We start from the raw sequence: 15,610 nt of genomic DNA, 5'->3' as shown, positions 1-15,610 counted from the left end.
GACAAGTTTTGTTCTTTTTGTATTCCTCTAGCCAGCTTGCTTTAGAAAATGATGACTTAAGACTGACAAAAATGGAAAACTTGGCCTGTGTAGACTACAGAATACCTACTGCCTGAGGAAATGCAGACCTCACTGTTGGTTTTCTTCTCTTTACCCCACCCTGCTCTCTCTTCCTCTCTGGGTATCTCACCAGAACCTCTCCACTCCATCTCCTTTTCTTGCATTCTTTTTCTTTCTCATTCTTCCTCTCTCTCTCTCTCTCTCTCCTGCATTCTCTTTGTGCGCTCACTCCCTCACTCCCTCTCTCCCTCCCTCCCTCCCTCTCTCTCTCTCTCTCTAAGACAAATGCCTCTACCTAGCAGAAGTCAGTTGGGTTTGCTAGTGCATGGTTTCCAAATGTTCAGCAGAGATGAACTGGGGTAGGTAATTTTGTAGTAACTTGAACCCTATTGTGGGAATACTGTTACTTCCCTTAGCAATCAGCAAAAACTGAGAAATATTAGTGACTTGCGTCACCATGACACAGGATAGCATTTGGCAGGTAACTGTTCGGCGACTTAATTAGATAAATTGGCGTTTTAGAAAAGGTAGTTTCAAATTGAAGAATTTCTGGAAACAAAGTTCAAATCCTGTGGTGTGGCTGGCCTTGGTTTTTACAGTTCTATCTTGCATGCAGGGAAAGATTCATCTTGCATAACCACTGTGCTGCTGCTGGCTAAAACCATGATGTTGAGGTCTTGCTGTTTCTCATGGGTCTCCTGGTACCATTCCCTCATCACTTCTGAGTCATGAGTTGGGATCAGAGTTACCTGCAGGGAGAAAATAGCTGTTTAAGGGCAGGGACAGAAACCAGATGCAAAAATAGTACAAACCCAAGGTATTAGACCACTAGAAGATGGGGAATGAAAGAAAAATGTTCTATTTTCCTCAAGGAATGCAAGTCTTTTTTTTCAACTTACATTTGTAAGGAACCAGAATAAACACACACACAAAAAGAGTGGAAGACTGGAACCAAAGGCAACTAGAGACTTGTCAATTAGTTCATCTAAATTCACTGTTGTTTTTTCAATCCTTTAATATTCATTAAGTACCTTGGTTAAGGCTATTTCTTACATTTTCTTTCAGCCAGTAAGTTTTGCATAAAAGATAATGCATATTTAGTCAAAAAGAGTTTTAGTTATTATTGTAGCTCAACATCCTCAGAAAACCCACCCACTGGGTGTAATTAACATTTTTCTGGAAACGAAGATATGTCTCTTTGCATGTGTGGTTGGGGGGTAGGTGAGTGGGATAGGTTGTTAATGACTTAAAAATGTAATATTCCTTAGGAGGCAACTGGCTGTTTCACATTAGATTTCTTTGACCTTTTTTGTGGTACTGGGGATTGAGCCCAAGCACACTCCACCAATGAGCTATGAGCTAGCTATATCCTCAGTCTTTTTTTTTTTTTTTTCTTTTTTCTCCCCTGAGACATGGTCTGACCAAGTTGCTGAGACTGGCCTCAAGTTTGGCATCCTCCTGCCGCAGGCCTCCTGAGTTGCTGGGATTATAGGGGTGTGAAATCTAATGCACCTGGCTACATTAGATGTCATATGATTAAATAAGCAATTCTACTTAATAGTATGCAAACGCAGTTTACTAAGTGATTTTGTGCAGAACCACAAGTAAAATTTGGATGAACAAAGATCCCAACCGTACTGACAGGGTGGTTCATAGCTAGACACTTGGTTTGGGAGTTAGGCATATTCTTTAGGAGTCAATGCTCCTACTATGGAATTTCACCTGGACAGTTGATTTTCTAAAGTTCTGACCTTTGGTCCATCCATAAAACACAAAGGAGTGAATGCACTTCTTCAGCAGCTCTCCCATGGAAATATGACTGCTTTGATTCACATGCACAATACTCATATATTGGGGGAGGGCAATTAACCTTCAGTCCATTTTGTAGATGAATAGATTATGCCTTAGGTAAGGTGGCTTTCCTCCAAAGTGATGGTTGTTGGTGGCATCAAGAATACTACTTTAGACAGAAACAACACAGGGATGCCCACTTTCACCACTTCTATTCAACACAGTCCTTGAATCTCTAGCCACAGCAATTAGGCAAAAGAATAAAATAAAAGGTATACAAGTGGGAAAAGAAGAGTTCAAAATACCTCTGTGTGCCAATGACATAATTTTATATTGAGAAAACCCAAAAAACTCTACCAAAAACTTCTAGAACTCATAAATGAATTCAGCAAAGTAGCAGGACACAAAATTAACACTCAAATCAATTACATTTCTGTACGCCAATGATGAATCAGCTAAAAAAGAAATTAGGAAAACCATCCCATTCACAATATCCTCAAAAAATAAACAAAAAAAACTTGGAAATCAATCTAACAAAAGAGGCGAAAGACCTCTAAAGTGAAAACTATAGAACACTAAAGAAAAAAACTGAAGAAGACCTTAGAAGATGGAAAGATCTCCCATGCTCTTGGATAGGCAGAATTGATATTGTCAAAATGGCCATACTACCAAAAGCGCTACACAGATAGAATGCAATTCCTATTAAAATCCCAATGACATTCTTCATAGAAATAGAAAAAGCAGTCACAGTATAGAATAGAAAATAGAGACAAACCCACAAAAACATAGTTACCTCACACTAGACAAAGGTGCCAATAACATGCATTGGACAAAAGATAGACTCTTCAACAAGTGGTGCTGGGAAACTGGAAATCCATATGCAGCAGAATTAAATTTAACACCTTTCTCTCTCCCTGCACAAAACTCAGCTTAAAGTGGATTAAGAACTTAAGTATTAGACTAAATCTGCACATATTCGAAGAAAATGTAGCCCTAACCTTCCAACATATTGGCTCAGGAACTGACTTCCTTAATAAGACTCCTAAAGAGCAAGAAGTAAAATCAATAATCAATTAATGGGATGGCATCAAACCAAAAAGCTTCTCCACATTAAAGAAAACAAAAGCGTGAAGAGAAAGCCTACAGAATGAAGAAAATCTTTGCCACCTCAGATAAAGCATTAATTTCCAGGATATATAAGGAACTCAAAAAACTTAACACCAAAATAAAAATAATAATTACAATAATAATAACCCAATCAATAATTGGGCAAAGAAACTGAACAGACACTTCACAGAATATTAAGGGTCAACAAATATATGAAAAAATGCTCAACATACCTAGTGATTAGAGAAAAGCAATTAAAATTACACTGAGATTCCATCTCACTCCAGCCAGAAAGGCAATGACCAGGAATACAAGTAACAATGTTAGTGAGGATGTGGGGGAAAAGGTTCACTCATTCATTGCTGGTGGGACTGCAAATTGGTACAACCACTCTGGAAATCAGTATGGAGATTCCTCAGAAAACTTGGAATGGAACCACCATTTGACCCAATTATCCCACTCCTCAGTATAAACCCAAAGGACTTAAAATCAGCATACAGTGATGTAGTCACATCGATGTTTATAGCAGCTCAATTCACAATGGCTAAACTACGGAACCAACCTAGGTGTCCTTCAATAGATGAATGGATAAAGAAATGGCGGTATATATGCACAATGGAATATTACTCAGCATTAAGAAGAATGAAATTATGACATGTGCCATGGAAACTATCGTGCTAAGTGAAGTAAATCAGTTCAAAAAAAAAAAAAAAAAAAACAAAGGTTGAATATTTCCTCTGATAATGTGAAAGGGGCAGTGAGGGCAAGAGTAGAAGTGCAGTAGATTAGACAATGGGGAATGAAGGGAAGGGAGCAGGGATAGGCAAGGAACAAAAATGGAATCAATCTGGCATAGTTTTCCCATGTACATATATGAAAACAACACAGTGAATCTCACCATCATGTACATCCATAGAATGGAATTCTAACTAAAATAAGATATATCCAATGCTAATATAATTATATCAAAATGGATTCTGCTGTCATGTATAACTAAAAAGAACGAATTAAAAAAAAAAAAAGAATACTACTTTAGATCATCTTTTGTAGGTTAAATTGACTTTGTCCTAAGGAGATTTCATGTGTGACAGTTTTGGAAGGCACCTTGTACAGATCCACAATGACAAAGATGCCTTGCTAAACATGGCTCCCTCCCTCTGCCTCTGGCCCCAGTTCAACCACAGTGCAGACAAGGTCCTCGGGCCCTTACCTGCATGTTGCTGCCCCACTGAGCCTTCCCTTCCAACAAGGCATCCAGGACAGCCCGGCTGGGCTCCTCAGCAGCAGGGTCATTCCCACTCACCACATAGTAGGACGACCTCACTCTCTTGAAAAATTCAACATCAACATTCTTACTGTTGCTGTGGTTGGGAATATAGCACAGGTCCAAATACACAGGGAGGCCTGGAGGCACAGCTGAGGACTTGGCGGTCTTGGTGGCTCCTGGTCCTTTGGAAAACAAACAAAAACAAAGCAAGGGTCTCAGTAACATGAAGAGAGCTGTCTGTCCAATATACCTCTCCCACTCATCCCCAAGCAGGCTGTCTGAGACAGGCAAAGAAGTGAAAGCATCTCCATCTCCCCAATAACGTGTACAGGACATCTAACACTAGTGATACGAGAATTCCAGGGTTGTTTATCACTTCAGTAGGAGAAACGAAGAGTGGGATGTTTGTCCTCCGTGCACAACCCAATATGAAGTAAGAAGTTTCAAGGCCCTTGCAAAGACAGAAGTAGATAGCAACACCTTCCTAAAGGAGCTACTAACATCATCTAAATCTGAAAAGTGATCTAGGAAACACCTTAAAAGTCAAAAACAAGCATCTGCATTTGGCAAACCATAGTTAAGCGATGATTGATTGATTGATTGATTTCAGTGGTACTGAGTACTGAACCCAAGGGCATTCTACCACTGAGCTATATCCCCAGTCCTTCTTATTTTGAAACTAGGTTTTCACTAAGTTGCTGAAGTTGCCCTCGCACCTGTAACCCTCCTGAGATGTTGGGTTTATAGAAGTGGGTCATCGCACCCAGCCGCAGTTAAGAGATCTTAGCAGTTCACTTTAGGGTATCAATTGATAGCAGTTGTGCCCATAGCTGAATAGTATGCCCTAACCTTTGTCCTAGTAAGTAGTTCAGATCTTCACCCTATATGCTCTCCAGGGCCCTCCTCACCATTCATAACCCAAGGAAACACTGTATTCTCGCCTTCGCACAGTGCTGTGAGACATCTCTCCCTATGCAGGACTGGACACCAACATTTGGCAAAGGAAGGTCTAGAAAGACTAGGCTTTTGCTAACCAATCAGGACATATCAGACTGCAGAAAGGGGCACCTTGGAGCCAAAATTTCCAGCCTAACCCAGAACAGCCTGGGCAAAGAAGCAGTTCAGATTAACCCCCAAATTTCCTGGCACCCTGTTTCGTCAGCTGCCTTGCTAACTTCTTCTGGTTTGAAGGTTTAATGCTTTTGAACGAGTAAAGCTAACACTCGGGCAGTGGTCCGTCACTCTCCCTGCAGATTAGAGTCACCTTGGCTGCTTACTGATGCCAAGGCCTTCTCCTCTAGAGTCTGCTTAAGTGGGCTAGGGCTGGGGTCTGGGCACCACGATCTTTTAAAACCACCCCAGGGGACTCTAATGTGCAGTTTAAGACCACTGCCTAAACCATCTGAAATGCCGGTGAGATTCTATACACTTAACCTGCTTTCCTTTCTCCATGGGATGTATAAAAACTCTCATCTCAGGGTTTAAAAAGTTCCAGTGAATTCCATCAATTGCCCAATTTTACTTTTAGTGGAGCAAGGGAGTAGCAAGAATCGGCCAAATTAATGTTTGAGGTAAATAAGCTCATTTTATAAATACATTCACAGGCCATTTTAGTCAATCTGAGCTGAAAACAACCATTTGGGGACCTTCTAAAGAATCCTGACTCTAACAGAAGTTTGAATTTATGTTCTAATAATTAAATATGTTTGCAATTTTACCTTGAATATTAAACTGCTACCATCAAAATCAAATTAATAATGTTCATAGAAGCACAAACTGGAAATCACCAGAAGTCCACCCAAATTTGTTTTTAAAATCAGTTAAATGGGCAACTTTGCCTTTTTAGAAATCTAAAAGCATCTTCAAATTAAATAAAAATTAAATCCTCTTTATTACTTTGTCGTTAAATTGTCTCCTTAAATGTTCAAGGAAGGTTTTTTTTTTTTTTTTTTAATATCAATTCCGTGGGCCAGGGTGTATATGTTCTGCAAAATTTCATCTGTTTTTTATTAATATTATTAATTTGAAGGGATTCCATGCTTTCTCCTTAGTGCAGGTCATCAGCTCTTTCAGACCAAAGGGTTAATTATCTGGTGGCTTTATATTTATACTAAGCATGAACAAATTCCATTTATTTTCTCTGTGTACATAAAAAGACCCAATCTCGTGAGAACTGAGTCTTAAAATTGATGCTTCACATAAAGTAAAATCTGCAGCTGTAACCAAGATACCATAAAATGCATGGAATTTGAGAGCCCCAAAGGGTCATCTCTCTGATATTCTCTAATAAATCAAGGAAATGTTATTCAAATTATTTTTTATTTCATAGTTTTGGGTCAATTTATATGCCTTTGTGAATGGTGATCTAAAATCCCTGGATAATTACATAAAGAAAGAAAGAAAAAAAGAGCATTAGTACAAATCCCCGTGAATACTTAGAAGCAACAAGATGAAGCTGTGCTACCAAAGTCCAGTGTCATCAAAATCCCACATCACTGCTATAAACTGATAAATCTGGGAATCAGAGGCAAATCAGGAATGATCAGAAGTCAGGAATATCAATTGGAATTACAGTGTGTGTTAGCTAATAAGAAAACAGAACATTTCCTTCAATGGGAACGTATCTCCAAACTGGTCATTTTTTTCCTTAAATAAAAAAAATTATAATTCTAAATTTTCATGATTTTATTTTTAAAAATCTTAAAAAAATAGGACTCTAAAATCCTGGGCCTTGACAGGTCATTGGGGGTTGGGATGGAATTTCTAGTTCTCTCTAGGCCTTTTGGAGCTTCTAGCCCTTGTAACCTTGGCCAGCACATCTGAAGCCAGTCTTCAGAGCAGCTTGAAACTCATACCCCTGGCTCTGAAGGTTTCGATCAGGAATGCAGTTGCTATCCTCCAGAAGGGTGCAAAGCCAGGAATCCCACCGTCCCATCAGAGCTGCTCTGGGCCATCGGCTGAGCTACCCCTAAGCCCAAGTCCACACTGGGCTCGGACACAGACCTTCAGCAGGAGAGAGTAATGAGGGGAAGTGAAGCATCCATGTGTGCTCCCCTGTCCTCCCAGCACAAAGTCAAACAGGGAAAGAGCTACATGACCTCCCAAGGATGCCCGGTGCCCTGGGCCTACCTGCGGTGGCAGTCTTTGCTGATTTGGATGCGGAAGCGTTGGCGGCATTCTTGGTCTCCTTGTCCTTCTCTTCCCCTCGCACAGCTTTGACTTCAGGAGTGGTGGTGGTTTTCGCTGCTTTTTCCACAGATTCTTTCTTCTTAGGAGAAGCCACTCTGGACACCTTATCTGAGGTATCTTTCAAGGTCCCCGGTTTCGGTGAAGCTGCTGAGGGCTTGGACTTCCCGTCCCCCTTTTTGACAGGTGACGAGGACTTGGTCTTAGTCCCTGGCTTCTTGGTCTTAGTCTTCTCTTTCAGGTCCTTCTTCAGAGCTTTGCCCAGGTTCTGCTCAATGGCCAAGGCCTCTGGGTCAACCATGGACACGTCAGGGTGGCGTGGAGAAGGGCTGCGGTCCTGCATGGGGGCAGGCGGGGGGTCCATGTGCTTGTATGTGACAGTTTTGTCTGTGGGGATGGTTTCTGACTCATCTTCGGAGTCGATGTTTGCATCGGCTGTGATGGAAGGACACTCTTCTGTCTCTGGAGGGACATCAGAGTCGGTCTGGGATGGGGCCGACTCACTGACCGAGGTAGGTGGGGTCTCATCACACTGTCGTCCCTGCTGCTTTCCTCCTGGGGGTGGTGGGGCTCCCCCTGACTGAGTGAGGGGCTTCTCAGATTCTCCAGTGGGCTCTTCACTGGCAAACCACTCCAGAGGGTTGGGATTGATGAAGGAGGGCGAAAGCTCTGTCTTGGGATGCTTGTACTCACAGGAGGACACGAGGCATAAATCCACATCCTGGCGGGCCTCCGAGGGGGACTTCTTCTCCGCGGTGTAGCAGCGATCTGAAGTCTCGTAGGAATATGTCGAGGCCTGGGGGGTTTTAGTAATTCTCTCCATCGTCTCATAACAGTACGTAGAACTATCAGGGCTTCTGGCTGTTTTTGTAGACGTCTCGTAGGAGTAACTTTCAGATTCAGGGAAGCTGGCAATTTTCTCTGTGGTCTCATAAGAGTAGCTGGCATCCCCAAGTGGGTGGCCACCTTCCTCAGAGTCGTCATAGCCATTGCTGATGTCATCCAGGAGCCTTCTAGCCCTCTCGGTCTTTTCATAGCTGTAACCGCTCACTTCAGGGGTCCGTGTGGTCTTCTCACTTATCTCGTAAGAGTAGCCGCCCTCTTCAGGGGTCCGTGTGGTCTTCTCGGTGATTTCACAGGCATAGCCACCATCTTCAGGGGTCTTGATGGTCTTCTCAATGGTCTCGTAGGAGTAGCCACTGTCACATGCAGATTTTATGGTTCTCTCCGTCTTCTCATAGTAATAGCTGCCCACATCTGGGGTTCTGGTGGTTTTCTCACGAGACTCGTAGTCATAATCTTCTTCATCTGGGGACCTAGTGGTTTTCTCAGACTTTTGATAGACATAGTTAAAGTCACCAGGTGTCTTTCCTCCGTTGTCATTCTCCATTCCAGATGTGGCCATATCTCTATTCAAGGCAAGATGATGTTGCATCGTATCGAATAACATGGAGGCTCGGTAGCCAAAGGGCTCTGCAGATGCTGCGTCTAAAGGTGGAGATGAGGAGGTATGGCAAGCGTCTGTGTTCTCTTTGACGGCAGAGGTAGAATCTGAAAAACCAGGTGAATATAAAGGAGAGGACTCTCGTGGGGTGAGTGGAGAGATATCAGATTTTGGAGAGAGCTTCTCTCCTTCCAGACTTTGCTCCTTCTCAGAGGTGAGTGAGGCATATAAGGACATCTCTCTGGGAGGAGCAACATCGGATAGAGTTTCTTCTTGCAGGGGAGAAGCTATCTGAGATGGGGTATGAGCAGAAGAGGTGGACGGGGAGGCCTCCACCTGAGACACTGAGATGAGCTCAGAGAGATCATTATCTTGGGTATAGGACTGCTCCTCCGTTGGTGGAATCTTGTGTGATAAACTGGAGTCTTGCATGTCAGAAGGACTATAGTCCACTTCAGTTGGCCCATTTTCAGTGATGTGAAGCATACTTGCACCCACCGCAGGGTGATCTGGAGACTGTCGACTGAAGTCCATAGCAAGGGAGTGCTCAGGAGATTCTTGGCCAAACTCAATAGACATCGAGGACTGTTCTGATCTGTGATCTTGAACTGGTGTCCTGGATTTGGCTGTCTTGGGGGAAAAATCTGGAGGAGAAATTGACATTGGTCTTGGGCATTCTTCTTTAGATGGAGACATCTCTGTCTCCTGGAAAGTGGTAGGCGTTTGCACAACAGACACTGAAAGGGAGTCATCGACTTCTGTGGAATGTGGGGAGCCAACTTCCGCATGCAGAGAAGGAGACACATCATCTGTTGTTGGTTCCGGAAACGAGCTGGTAGCCACGGAGGCGGTGGAGACCGAGGCCACACCCTCCATGTGAGAGTAGGTGTCTTCTGCTACACCCTCATCAACAGGAGTGGCTGACTTGTCTGAGACGGTGCCTTCAGAAATGGACATCTTGGTATCTTCTTTGAAAGATCCAAACTGACTGACATCTATTTGGGTTGGAGAGACATCTCCTCCCAATTTCCTTTCATCCAAAGCCAGTGCTGGTTGAGAACTCATGGCTTCAACATCATTGGTTTTCTTTTCTGGACCAAAGTCTTCCTTGATTGGTGTAAAGTCTGTACTTCTGACCTCCTGTTTGTCTTGGTAAAGACCAGGGGATGTCATTTCAGAAACTGGACTGACTTGGTCTGCAAAGTCTTGTTTTCCATTCTTTCCTTCAAAGGGGCTTTGGGCACATCTGCCAGGAGCCTTGTCATCTGCACTGAGAAAACTTTCATATGCAGACTCGGACCCAATCAGGGGAGGGCTGCGTAAAGGAGACAGGACTTTTTCCATAGGCGACTCTGAGTCAGGCACGGGTTCATCCATGGGGCTTATGGAAGCCCTTTCACTCTCATCTTTGGCATCACTGAATTCAAAGCTCACTGGCACTGCTGCTGGCTTTTCAGTGACCTCTGTAGGGAGGTGACTAGCTTTCTCCTCGGTGGGAGATTGGTAGTAAGGTGTGTGGCCGGCACTGCCAGTCACAGACTGCGACGGAGACACCACTTCCAGAGTCTTCTCCTCAGGACTAGCACAATGTTCTTCAACTACTTCTTGGGTCACCTCAGGAGACACAGGGACCACTTTGGCCTCTGTGGAGACTTTAATCTCATTGGGCGTCAGAGAGAAGTTCACACTACGTTCACCCAGGGGGGTCTTCTCTACGGGTGATGGCGGAGACGGACTCGAGGATGGACTCTTGGCTGGGCTAAGCTTCTCATCCGAAACCGTGGAGACAGTATCTCTGATCTCCAACGTGGCACTCGCTTTCACCTCTTTCTCTTCTGAATAGTAAGCATCACGTAGAGCAGATTTGCTGAATTTGTCTTCCTCCATGGAGGAGGGTGGGGATATGGTGGAGGCTGAAGCATTATAATCCTTGCCCTCCGTGGCATCGGTTTTTGACCCATCGGATAATCCGTTGAAGGGTGTGACCGTCGTTTTGGAGTATTCCTGAGAATACAGTGAAGACTCGTATTTGGTGATGTTTATGAATTCCTGAGATGGGGACTCTGTCTCTTCGTTGTTGGTCTCGTCACTCATCACATCGCGAGGAGTAGACATCTCATCCATGGGGGTGGGCTCGCTAGATATCTCGATGGTAGACTGAGTGTAGCCAGAGGTGGCAGTGAATTCCTCAGGCTGGTCTTCTCGATTCTCCTCATCAGAAGCAGTGGCCTCACTCTCTGAACCTCCAGGTAGCGTCTCATCGTGAATTGAAGACGCAGGTTCTCGGCCAGGAGACTGGACTCCGGGCTGCTTGGCCGATGTGGTGAGGAATCCATACTGATCCTCGGCACCCCCAGCCTCCGCAGCCTTGTCAACCACGGCCATCACATAATCTTCAGCTTCAATTTTTTCCGGCTCATATTCATCTCTGGCATCCTCTGCTTTGTCCTCCTCTTCGGCCTCCTCCTCCTCAGACTGTTCAGCTTCTCCTTTCTCAATGGCCTCGTCCATGTCTTCTTCTGCCCGGTCGTCCCCACTGGCCACAGACTCCCTCTTCTCCCTGGTGTGCACATCTGCCTCTGCCTTGGCACTCTCCTCATCCTCCGTGGGGCTGTGCTTGGAGGTGCACACGTTTTCCTCACCGTCTTCTTCGGGCTCCTCAGCCTCCTCGGTTTCTGCCTTCTCCTCATAATCCCCGGTCTCCGAGGACTCCTCGAAACCAGCTCCTTCATCTTCAAATTTTTCAATGTCGTCCACCCCCGGTTTCTCCACCGGCTCCAGCTCTTCCGGCGTTTGCTCGCATTCGCCCTCCCCTTCAGTGGTGGTGATCCCCTCATCGGGAGACTCGGCAGAACCTTTGATGACTTCTGTCTCTTTCTGGAGGACGTAGGCGTCCACTGGCTCGGTTCCCTTCAGTTTCTCTTCGTCTTCGATGAGTTGCAGCTGGGGCTTGATGTCCTTGGCTACATCAATCTCTTCCGCCTTTAGCTCTTCAAAGTCCTTGGTGAGATCCTCAGGGGATGACATAAGAGACCTCTCGGCTTCCAGTTCTTTGGCAGGACCGGTGGCTGCTATTCCAGCCGCTGCCACAGCGGCTGCCGAGGTGGCCACGGCGCCAACCGCTGCAGCTGCAGCCTCGGCCGTCTTGCCCTCCTTCTTGACAACTTTGATCTTCCCCTTCTCCTTTGGCTTCCCCGCAGCTACAGACTCCTTCTTGACGGGCTCTTCCTTCTTGGGTACTTTTGGTTTTAAAGCCGCTGGTTTTTTTGCTTCAGAGAGGGGCGTCGATGGTTTCTTGGTGTCCTTAGAGAGTTTCTTGATTTCTTTTTTGGGCTCCTTCTCCTCCTTTTTCGTGTCCTTCTTTTCTTCCTTCTTCCCTTCCTTCTTGGCATCCTTCAGCGGCGTTTCTTTCTTAACCTCTTTCTTGGGTTCTTTTTTCTCTTCCTTCTTGACTTCTTTCTTGACTTCCTTCTTCACCTCTTCCTTTTTGGGTTTCTCCTCCTTCTTGACAGGTGTTTTGTCCTCCTTTTTAGCCACTTCCTTCTTGGGCTTCTCCTTCTCCTCCTTCTTCTCCTCGGGTTTGGTCTTGGTCTCTTTTTTCACGATCTTCTCTTTGGCCGTCTTGGGCTTGACGTCCGTGGCTTGCTTCTCGGCCATGTCGGTTTTGGCGGGAGGCTGCTCCTCTTTGCTGGGTGCCTCCTTTTCCGTCACGGGAGGTTTGGTCTCTGTTTTGACCGGCTTGTCTTTTTTCACGATCACCTTTTCTTTGCTTTCGACTTTGGGTGGCTTTTCCACCTGATTAGCTTTTGTGACCTCGGGGGTTTCTTCTTTCGACTCCTTACGCACTGATTTGCTGGCCAGCGGTTTGGCAGCTGGCTTGAGACTCTCTCGGCTGTCGGCTCTCTGCTTCAGTTTTACTTGTTTCACGGTCGGGGTGGGCACCTGGCCCGTGAGATCCTTTTGGGTGGCCAGCGGCTGCTTCAGGAAGTCTAAATGTTTGAGCTTTTCTAGCCCTTCCAGGATGTTGTACTGGGTGCTATTGCCAGGAAACAGAACTCGAATGATTTTCTCAGCAGGGTTTGCTGGATGCCACACGATCAAAGAGGAGACGGATGTCAGGTAGGAAATTGGGATGTCTACTTCTTGACCATTGGGCAGGATCAGTTCAGCCTTGTCTTTGTTGGTGCCAGTCCATTGCTGCATAAAATACTGCATTTCCTTGCTGCTCTTGACGGGGTTAAGCACGTACATCTCAAGCTTCCCCACGCCCATTTTTTGGAAAAGAATGACAGGATCAATGGTATTGCCGACACTTCGGAAGAGAGGCTCTGGTTTCATGGACAATTTGTTTAGGTACTGGAGCGTGAAGCAAGCTTCTTCTATGCTTCTCTTCATCTTGATATTCGGCTCTGGGTTTTTCAGGTTTTCAGGTACGTTGAGAAATACGACCCCTAAGTCAGGGGAGATGAGGTTTTTCATCCAGTCACTGTTGGTGGTGGAACCCTGGGACTGCTCTTCCTCCAGCTCTGCGATCTTCCGCTGCAGCATGCTGTTGATTCCGGGCAAATTGTCATCCCCAATGTGGGTGAGCAGGATGGAGTCCACTCGGTCCAAGTGTCGGATGAGCTTCCAGAAACAGGATTTTCTTTCGGATCCTCCATTGATGAGCATATTGAATCCGTTCACGGCGAACAGGGCAGAATCACCCCGTCCTCCTGGGAAAATGTAACAGCAGGGCTTGGAGAGCTTCAGAAATCCACCCGACGTGGGAGGTTCCAGGATGTCAAAGGGAGACGGGACTTCCACTGATTCTGAGAGGTACTCGGTAAACTCAGAAAGTCCTTCCATTTCTGGCAATATAGAAGCTGAGTTGAGTTTGATATTGATGAAGTCTTGGAGATTGTGTCTGTCAAGGTTGGAGTTCTTCCAGTCCCCCTCTTCGGGGCAGAACAGGGTCAAGCTGGCTTTGTTGGCAGGATGGGTGGTACTCAGTAACTCCCCAATCTGGGTTTACAAAAGGAGGGGAAAAGGAAAGAAAAGGTTTAAGTGGCTGTCATTACCGATCTGTCACTTCCATCAATTACCAGGTATTATGGGATCACTGACTACAACTGGGACCTGCTTCAGAGATGGACTCGGGTAGCCATGCTATTTAATGCGGACGTATTTATATACTGGGAGCTGAACAGCCTCTGTTTAGAGCCCCCCATTCCTCCCTTTTGCCACCACCAGCACCCCTCCACCTGACACCTGCCCAGTAATCCTTCTCCCATATGTCTTTGCCCAGTAGGAGAACTTCAGAACTCTGCTCCAATTCCAAAACCACTGACCATCTGGGTGACCAGCGCTTCCGCTCCCGCAGTTACAAAATACTTTGAATATTCCCCTTGGGTATTTGCCATGCAAAGATGCCCTTTAAAAAATATTAAATATCACGGATGTGTGTGGAGGGGACTATGTGAGTCATTTCACCACTGACATAAAACCTTTTCTTTTAATCCACTGGGCTTGGCAAAAAGAAAAAGGCCTGATGGACACATTAAAAGGAATTCAAATAATAATGCACTTCTTCCTGTCTCATCTCAGAATTTGGTAGGCATAAAAGAAAAAAGTTTGGTGGGTTTTTTCCCCCCTGGGACACAAGAAGTTGCAGATTGCCCATTACAACGAAAAAAATTCCTGGTTTCTGGCATCAGTGCACTCTACTTAAAACATGAGTGGTATACCCAACAGATCCTCTGTAAATGCAAATGCTTTTATTGAAGCCATAATGATTCAAGTGGTTGGGTAATTATGCAAGCCTGTGGCCAATTTCATTCCTCACTTGCTTAAGTTTAAACCCAAGGTAAGGCCCTGCTCCCATTTTATTTTTTTATTTTTCAGGGCAAACTGGGTGCTGAGCGGCTAAGATCACATTGGACTCAAAGGCTTTTCAACACACTGTTTAATACTTCCCAAGGACGGGAATGCGAACAAGCAAATCAGGATCAAAATGGTGACTGTGGTTTAATGAAAGCCCTATTTTCCTTCTCACTCCATATTAAGGCCATATGTTTCATGGTCTTAGCTTAGCAAATAACAAGGGGGAATCACGCCATAAATTCCAGAGCTCTTTCCATTTCAGCAAACCTCATAAATCAGCTCAGAGTTTCAACTGACAAGTGCTCTGTGGCCTGGATAGCAAATGATAAAGAGGCAAAGCAAAGGTTTTATTTCACGCAGGCATCCCTGGGCCAGTGGAGCTGAACTCTTACCTCCTAGCTTTGGTTTCCTCTGGCTCATAACCTCCTGCATATTAATATTCTGACTACCAGAGTGTGTGTGGTGTGTATGTAAGGGTTATTTAGACTGAGCTTTCCTATATTAGATTGCAGAAAATAATCATTTTTGTCTTGTTAGCCTATTAGTCTTAAGCATAACATTTTAGATGAAGCATCACAAAATAGCAAAATAATGAAACTTTTCTATTTTCCTCTAACCTAACTTCACAATCCTGTACAAAAGGCATAAGAATCAACTCCTAGTTTGGAAGCACATGGCAACTGTCCTTGGGCAAAAATCTCTGCTCAAATTATTTGCTGTCCAAAGCAAACGTAAGTACCAGTTATGGTTTCCTGTCCAATAATCAGCACAGACCCTCGTCATCGTCACTATAGCCCCATGTAGATTCTCTTAGACCTAATATCCACAAAGAGCACACGCAAGCTATGCATGTATGTTTTGTAATACACTTTAGGAGGCAAATTCAGGATAAC

General features: G+C 44.8%; 1 protein-coding gene across 1 annotated transcript in view; it reads right to left on the bottom strand.

Moving 5' to 3' along the window:
• Nucleotides 1-335: 335 nt before the first annotated feature.
• Map1b (microtubule associated protein 1B) overlaps nt 336-15,610 on the bottom strand; it is a 101,034-nt gene continuing 85,759 nt past the window's right edge. Inside the window, exons 5-7 of the mRNA XM_076857131.1 lie at nt 7,355-13,859; nt 4,169-4,407; nt 336-809 (exon numbers count right to left, since the gene is read on the bottom strand). Coding sequence (XP_076713246.1) covers nt 654-809; nt 4,169-4,407; nt 7,355-13,859 — 6,900 coding nt within the window. The 3' untranslated portion in view covers nt 336-653. The remainder of the gene's footprint in view (nt 810-4,168; nt 4,408-7,354; nt 13,860-15,610) is intronic.

This window comes from Callospermophilus lateralis, chromosome 5 (assembly GCF_048772815.1).
Source record: "Callospermophilus lateralis isolate mCalLat2 chromosome 5, mCalLat2.hap1, whole genome shotgun sequence".
In the NCBI taxonomy this organism is placed as follows: domain Eukaryota; kingdom Metazoa; phylum Chordata; class Mammalia; order Rodentia; family Sciuridae; genus Callospermophilus; species Callospermophilus lateralis.
This window is presented reverse-complemented; position numbering and strand designations above follow the sequence as displayed.